Below are 8,814 nucleotides of genomic sequence, written 5' to 3' on the forward strand. Positions count from 1 at the left end.
TGTCAGGATCGACTCTCCTGTATTGGCAGCACCCAAATCTAATAATTTTCATTGACACTTTGTAGATGCCATAACATTTTCTCATGTACAAACTGCCTGCGCATGTGACTGGCACAGGACATTTTTGATCCAGCACCTGGCTTTTGATGATTGCTGACTGTCAGTCTTTCTGCATTATGTCACCCTGTGAGAGAAAGGAATTACCATGCAGCAATGACACTGAACGGCATTCTCTTTTAACTTCTCACTTAAACCTTACATGATCCAAGAATACATAGTGAAAAGTTTAAAGCATTATTTAGATTCCTATTCAATCATGTAGCAGAATATAGTAGATATTGTATTACAATATGTGGCTATACTTGTATGAGTGTGTTCTGCTTTCCTATGAGTTTCTCTGTTGTCTATTTTCTTTTTCATTCTGGGAAAAACTACTGTTCTACATATAAAAATGTATAAAGGCAAGAATAATTTAACCCTACAGATATGTAAATCAACCACTATTGCATCAAAAATTAGCAATTACATTTAAAAATCAACATCTGGAAAACAGCTTTTTTAAAATTTATTTTGCAGCTCTGGGAAATTCACAGTTCTGCATTATTGTATAAATTAGGTAACCTGCCTTTTATAAGTGCTTCTATGTATTTAAAAGACTTTGAATGTAAAAAAGATTTTGGAATCCTTGTCCCTTTCCAAGCCAAACCCCTCCCAGCATCTCCCCCTGTGTGGCCAGATCAGGGCCAAGCGAAGCCTCGTTTCCCCTCTCCCCATTCAGCCTGGATGGGGCTGGGCCACTCCCCAACACGCCCACACATGACTGGATTGGGTCCCACCCTACCACTCCACATGACGATTAGGCCTACTGGCCGGATTCAGCCCATGGATGGACTGAGCACCATGTAAATGTAAAGCAATGCACCTGGGCAGAAAGAAGCTGTAAACAAAACTGAAAGTATCATTATGTCCCTTTACAAATCCATGGTATGTCCACACCTTGAACACTGCATCCAGTTCTGGCCCACAGACTTCAAAAAGGATATAAGAAAACTAGAGAAGGTCCAGAAAAGGACAACAAGAATGATTTAGAGGTATGGAAGGGCTTCCATCTAAGAGGAAACTAAAGCAGCTAGGCCTATTCAGTTTAGAAAAGAGACACTTGATGGAGGATATAAGGGTTTACAAAACACTAAATGGTGAAGAGAAAGTAAATAAGAATTTATTAATTACTGTCACAAAATGAAACTAGCAGGCAGTAAGTTTAAAACTAACAAAAGGAAGTTCTTTTTCACACAGAGTGTAATTATAGTGTGAAACTCATGTGAAAACTGACACTTTAGCCAGATACAAAAAGGGGTTGGACAAATTCTTGGAGGAAAGGGGAATCAGTAGCTATTGAGCATGGGAATTAGGGATATAGCCTCTGAATTAGAACTCCCTTAAATGCTGGAGGCTGCATGTGAGAAAGGAACAGTGGGGAAAAAACCCTGGTCATACTCTCTTCATTCTCCTTTTAGCATCCACTCCCTGCCACTGTGTGACACACAATACCAGGCAAGCTGGACCTATGGTACCAAGTAAATGGCAATCCCTATGTTCTTATCTGCCACTGATATAGACCATTTCATCAGGACCCAAGACATTTCCATAGCCTCCCTTCAAATAAGTGAATTGTGCTAAGCAGCCACCTGGGGCTTCATTCATTCTTTTGTTAAGAGTTACTCCATTATGGAAGCCTCAAGGCCAGATGTCTGCTTAATTCAGTGGTGCTCAAAGTTTTTGCGCTGCAGGCTGAATGAGTGCTGTGGGGCCAGGCCAGTCCACTGGCTGGATTGAGCCCTGTGCCTGGCATGCTGGGATCATGTTCCTGTGGGCCAAGATTTGTCCCTGGGGCCACTGCACCGCTGCCACCAAGTTTTCAGTCCCAGGGGGAGCCCCAAAGACCAGATGACATCACTCTAGGAACTAAGTCTGGTTCATGGGAAAGGGTTGAAAACCCACAGCTTAAGGGACTCAGAGTCCCACCTCTGGCTGTGTGGACACTGCTTTGGGGTCTCCCACACATGACAATGTATATGTGGCCAGTTATTTGAAGGAGAAATGCTCTTATTTATCAGTCACAGGAGTTCTTTTTGTCCGATTGTCCACATAAGCATTCATATCCTGCCCTTGTTCTCCTCTCCCTTGGAATCATGCATCATATAGGACTCTCTAATTGAAAGAAAACTGCGGAAGTAAAAGTGTTCACTGCCTTTTATCCCTTTAGTGGCAAAGTGGGGCTGGATCACACTGTACCAGTATTTAAGGCAAAAAAAAAAAAAAAGGCTCTAGTTGAAGCTCAGGAACATGAAAAAGTCTTGACAATAAATCTACAAGAATTCCAGTTCATGTCAAGCACTTTTTAAAGACTTCTGCCTTTGATAAGCATTTTTGCAAATGACGCTGTACTTTATTGCTGAAGGCCTTATTTGAAGTTTTGTAGAATGGTTTTATTTTGAGTTCTTGTTGCTTTTTGTATATGAAGGTTTAGGCATCTCAGGATTTCATGACCTGTATTCACTGTTAATTTGAGGGCAGGGGCCACTAGTATAAAAAAATCCAGCAATGAGAAAGCTGAAGTAAGCATATAAAACACTTGGATTATCTCTTCCACTCTGGGGTTTGCAGTCAACCAGGAGACCCCCAAAAATGGAAAATATAATAAGAAAATATGCTTAGTTGTCAAATATCTATCATAGCCTCTGCTAGTGGGATCTTGTATTGATTCTGGTAATACTTAAAGATGCCATTCTTTTGCAAAATTTTAAGACTTCAGCTTTGAATAATTTCCTTCCAATGACCTCATTGGAGTTCAGATTTATGTGGATTGTCTTCTCATCAGTCCAAAATAATCTTTCTGTATTTATGAATTAACTTTTGATATTCTATCTACAGTATTTTGGAAAAGTAATTAACTTTTATCAAACTACCTAACCAAAAATTGATCAAACTTCCTCATATGAAACACATTTGAGTAGACAGAAACTTTCATTGTATTTATTCACTTTGTCACAATATGAAATCCTGCAAAAACCTCTAATATGAATGTCATCAAATGGCTCATGTTCATTATGTCTATAACATAAACATTAAAATGTACTGCTCCTTTCAGAATCCTAAACATTCTTATGCAGGACTAAATTCATTCTCTCTGCTATAGGGAAGTAAAAGCAAAATGTTGCTGCCAGACTGGCTTGTGTAAAGTCATTAAGAGCTTTGAAAATGCTACATTTTAAATTGCATTTTAAATATAACACTGTAGAAAACAGGGAAGATCAGCACTCAAAATATTTATCATGTGTTCAGTTACATCAAAGAAATGTTAGCATATAGCCAATGAATGCTACTATTCATTAATAGAATTATATTATTTGAAATAGTGTCTATAGCTTACATTACTTTTAAATATAATGTGAAATTCCAAATAAAAAATTGTACAAATATTAAACATAAATATCTTCTAATGTAGAAGATAGAAATATTTAATTTTAAAATTCTCTAAAATTACACCATTTATAATTTTTTGTTGTTTGTTTTAGAGCAACCACATAGGGACACAGTCAAGCATAGGGATAAATGAGATTGTTCCTGCCCCTTAGAATTTGTATTCTTGGTTAATGACAAGCTACAATACAGGGATGATCCCAAACAAAATGGTACGGTGGGTTGTGGAAAGCAAATTATAAGGTGGGGTGGGGAGGAACCAGCACTAAATGACTTACAGAAAATTGATTACCAAACTGAGAGAAAAAAACCAAAACACTTGTATTTATTTTTGTTTCCCACAGTACTTTTCACCTTTTGTGTTGTTTTCATTTGATTACAGCTACATGATGTCAAATGGATACAAACCTGCCCCTCTAGATCTTTCTGAAGTTAAGTTGTTACCTTCTCAAGAAGTTTTAGTTGACAAACTTGCAGAGAATGCACATAATGTCTGGGCAAAAGACAGAATAAAACAAGGATGGACCTATGGCATTCAGCAGGTAAAGCAGTTTTTCAGAAACATTTGAAATAGTGAAACCATTTGAGTTTGAGTCTGTCTGTTTTTTTCAGAATATTTTTTGGAATGCTAGATAGAAGGAAAAAGCTAAATGCTGAGTGTAGTATACATCTTGCCTGAAAAATGAAATTAAGCTTTCATCTTAAATTAGATCATGTGGATGGACATATAGTCATGGACTGAAAAATACTGTCAGGGCCTGAGATGGATGAGTTTCCTTCTAAACTACTGATATGTTAATAGTAGTAGTATTCCATCCACTAATATTAATGGTAACATTTCTCACAGAAACAGTTCAATTGATTCCTTTCATTCTTTCCCTCTGTGTCATAACAGAAATTGTCTTGTGGTTTTCCTTATTTTACTTATTAGCTTTACATTTATGACATTTATTTTATTTACCATATAATTGTGTTTTCCCCTGTAAAAATAATAGGCCCGGGCCAAAATTTTATACAGAAAAGGAAGTGCAGAATATAACATTGGCTATATTGCATTACAATATTGATGTTGTGTGAAGAATTATTTTTTGTTGCTTCTTTTAGGACCTTAAAAACAAACGAAATCCTCGACTGGTGCCATATGCATTATTAGATGAACGAACTAAGAAATCAAATAGAGACAGTCTCCGTGAAGCTATTCGGACATTTGCTGGTTATGGATATAATATTGAGCCACCAGATCAAGAAATAGGTATGTAAATAGTAAATAATCATTCGCTGTATCTTCTACTGTTCTATTCTACAACTGTTGTAGTAGCAATACTTTAATTACAGCTTTTATTGTAACAGTACAATAAAATGATCAATTAAAACTTATGTAAAAATAAATAACAGAATTTATATGAATTATAGATTTTACTAAAAGCAATATTGTAAGATTATCCATTCTACCAGTTTACACAAAATTAAAACAGAACATAGTATATGATGATGTAAAAGAAAAGGTAAAATGAAGTAGTGAACAATAAAACAACAGAATTCTGTTGAATTTTGACACTTATTTTTTGTGCAAGTAGCACGAATTACACCTAAAGAGTACAAACAGGCTCCAAAGTATTAGAAAGAAGCCAGATTGTTTTTTCTTCATTAGCTCGGTATTTATTATTGCCCATTAATGGACAGATCCAGTTCCCTGTATTTCTTCAAAAAACAAGCATGGTTTAAACCATCTATCTCATTCTTCCCACAAGAGCATATTCTGTCTAAATATGGGATCTGACACCACCTGCTCATGACAACTGCAGATCTCATTACAGTGAACCTCAATCTAATAATGCCATCTCCTGTTGTTTATAGTTTTGCATCACAAACAGATAGGTGTCTAGGATAAAGGAATGTTATAGTTATCTTAAAAAGGGAAGTTTGAGATAGTCTCACTGCCAGCATTGTACTGACTCAGTACTGTTCCCAGGTCATTTGTCTGGGAGACACTGTAGTTATTATTTAACCGTACAAAAAGAGTTTATTAGGCAAAGGAGAGATTCCTGGAATGCATTTCATGGGTAGTTTTAAAGTTCTTAATTGAGCATGGTTAGTCACCTTTACTAGTCTGTCTTCAGAGCACATTGAGCCCCAGCCTCTCCTCTCTCCTCCCTCTCCCCCCACACCGCTGCATCATAGAATAAGATGGGGATTAAAAACACCCTTAAAAAGTCATTAGAATTCTTTTGGGCTTTTGAGTGGACCATAGGGTCATCACCCCAGAGTTCTGCTCCAAAGAATAAAATGGACTTCATCTTAGCTCTATAGACCCTTAGTGGTTCAAGACCCACTCTTCTGCCTGTCTGATTATAAAAAGAAAAAACGTTGCCCAAAGCGTTTTTGCTCTTGTGTCTACATTTTCAATATTTTTCAAATGTTGTTCAAAGAAATATTTTATATCTAAAATATTTTGCACAATAAATTCCACTGTTGAGGCACAATCATTATTTTTTGCAAGAGTAAATTATTGTACTTGATCCTATGATTTGAGGTGCATCATTCATTTAAAATATTTAATCTTTTTGATTTTATAAATTGATTTTACAAATCAAAGCTTCCTAAACTCCTGCTTATGCAATATGCTTTCCATTGGAAAAACCTAAAACGCTGTTAAGTGATTTTCATTTAGATAGCATTAGAAAACGTCAATAGAATTCAGTGGAAACAGGAGCAGGATTCTAATTTCCTATACCTTTGCTAATAAATAATATTTAGGAATACACTGCACTAAATTGTGTGAAGCTTGCATGAAGCAGCCCTACTAATGCCTATGAAATCTCCATTGCTGTACTCGGTGGTTCAGCCTTAAGAAGTAAAGACTTACGTATTGCACCAAAATCTCTTGTGATCACACATTCAGTTCTAGAATTACAATTTGTGATCCTCTGATTTTTTTCCTCTGGAACATTTGGCCTTAGTACTGTGCAGTACTTAATAACACTACAAAACTAGTGCTGTGTGGGGTGTGCATACTTGCACAGTTGTCTGGCTGGAGTATGACAAGTCACCACAAGACATACTCTCCAGCCATGGAATGACAGGGGGCAGTTCCTGTGGTCACCCTGCTCCCAGGGGAACCTGTCAGTGAGATCTGACCACTTGCGGGGAAATGGGAAGGCTGTCAGTGATCAGCTGGTAGCTGCTGCTTTGGTCAGCTACTCCCAGACTAAGAGAAGCCATTGTCAAACACAGTCTCCTGCTGCTGCAGGGACAGCATCAAGGTCCACTTCTGGACAGGCTGTCAAGGAACCAGCCACCCTATCTCCCTCCCCCTTGGAGGAGGAACTTGCATAGATTGGATCAATTCTGCCTTTGGCTTTTTGCCTGTCTGTACCTTAGCCTCAGTTCTGGGAGTCTTACTTAATATGAGTAGGGAAGATTGAGTGGAGCACTCTGAGATGCTGGAAGTCCAAGAGACCCCTAGTAGTGCTACATGTAAGTGAACATACTTTACGTATGGTTCTACAAAACTTAGCATTACAGATGCTGTAGATACAGGTCCTGTTTCAGGCAGGGACATTTCAGCAGTACCAGCACCATATTGGTAGCACTGCAGATGCCACGTGCGTCTGTATGTTCACCTTTTGTAGCACTACAAGGGCATCTATAACATTAAAAATTTAACATATGTTCATAACCTTGTTAAAATAGATCCAAGGCGGAATAGATTCAATCTACTCAAGGTTCTCTAAGCTTTGTAGATTGGACCAATAATGAACAGAACTCACGTTCACCCTAGAGTTGGCTAAGGCAGGCAGATGCCTGCACTGCCCAAGGCCAAAAGGTGGGGGGGTGCACCTTTGCCTTCCAGCTCCACTGGGCAGCAAACACCTCAGTCCTATCACCTCCCAAACCAAGTGGGGCCGGGGGGGAGGGAATGCCCCCCAACCAGAGTATACACAGAAGGTGAGAGGAAAGCCCCTGAGGCAGGGACTTTTCTCCCAGAGAGCATGGCTGCCAGGCAGTAAATTCCCCAGCCCTACCCCTTCACCCACCTCCTGCCATTCAGTGGCTGAGAGGTGTGGGGCTGGTGAGGGCACAGGGCTACGGCATTTGCTTCCTGACTGACCTGGGCTGCACAGGGGGAAAGCCCCCACCTCAGAGGCTTCCCACCCATATCCGCTGTGCAGACCCTCGGTGGTGGGGGCCAGGACTGGAACCTATCTCGTCCCTCCCTGTTCCACTGCCAGCTGGGCTGGGGAACAGAGGTTTTTCTGCCTTGGCTCTGTAACAGCCTAGGAGCAAGGCTGCCAGGTTCAGCTGCAGCAGAGGAACTGGGGTGGATGTGAGCCCTCTTTATGAGAGGAGGTTAGTGGGGGGGGGTTCAATGTATCCTGGGATGCTAGGTAACTGTGACCTAACTTGTGTCAGGAGGGGATCTGGAACAGAAGTTCGATAGACTGGTGTAACCTAAAATGATTCAATCAGATACTACATTCATCCAGATCTATCTTAAACTGGAATCTAACATCTTGAAACCAGGCTAGACATACTAAACTTCTGTTCTGCTGCAGGTTTAGATTGGTTTCCAATCACTTGTACCAGTTTATGTGTAATTTCTGTCTCTAGTCCAAGAATCAGACTCTTAGAACTGAGTATCTCTCAAATCTGAGACCAACAGAAAGTTAAACACTAGCATTTGCTTACTCTGCCTTATTCTTAGTATACATTTTTCTAACGATATTTTCTTCTCCTTTTTTTCACAGCTGATCAAGCTATGGAAAAAGTTAGCATTGACAAGATACGCTTTTTCAGGGTCGAACAGTCTTATGCAGTGAAGACTGGAAAGTGGTACTTCGAATTTGAAGCTGTGACGGGGGGAGATATGCGTGTTGGCTGGGCCAGGCCAGGATGCCGACCTGATTTAGAATTGGGAGCAGATGATCAGGCATTTGTGTTTGAAGGAAGCAAAGTTAGTAAAAATAAGTATACGTTTGTAATTGTGAACAGGCCATGTACTGAAACTGTAATAGAGTTGAACGTGAAAGGACTCCATGTGATTCATATAAATAGGGACCAACCTAATTCATGGAGGCTGTCTCTGAATGTTGCTGTCCTAGCGTGGTGTTGGGCATGATTTTCATGGCAGAGTGCAGCAAGGTCCCCTACACGTCTGGCCAATGGGCCCTAGCTGTCCTGCCCCTCCCTGGATATTGACAGATGGCCACCTGTCAACCTCTGGGGAGGGGTGGGACTTCCAGGGCCCCTCAGCCAATCAGAGGCATAGGAGGAGTCACCATTATCCAAAGCAGAAATACCCATCTGCTCTCCTCCCTCCTCCCCCCCCCC

General features: G+C 39.8%; 1 protein-coding gene across 1 annotated transcript in view; it reads left to right on the forward strand.

Annotated features, from left to right (window-relative positions):
• The window catches only part of RYR3 (ryanodine receptor 3), a 666,405-nt gene that overhangs the window by 295,802 nt on the left and 361,789 nt on the right, over positions 1–8,814 (forward strand). Inside the window, exons 24-26 of the mRNA XM_019518966.1 lie at positions 3,866–4,025; positions 4,588–4,735; positions 8,232–8,437. Coding sequence (XP_019374511.1) covers positions 3,866–4,025; positions 4,588–4,735; positions 8,232–8,437 — 514 coding nt within the window. The remainder of the gene's footprint in view (positions 1–3,865; positions 4,026–4,587; positions 4,736–8,231; positions 8,438–8,814) is intronic.

The sequence above is a fragment of the Gavialis gangeticus genome, unplaced genomic scaffold (genome assembly GCF_001723915.1).
Source record: "Gavialis gangeticus isolate Ggan-Ray unplaced genomic scaffold, GavGan_comp1, whole genome shotgun sequence".
In the NCBI taxonomy this organism is placed as follows: domain Eukaryota; kingdom Metazoa; phylum Chordata; order Crocodylia; family Gavialidae; genus Gavialis; species Gavialis gangeticus.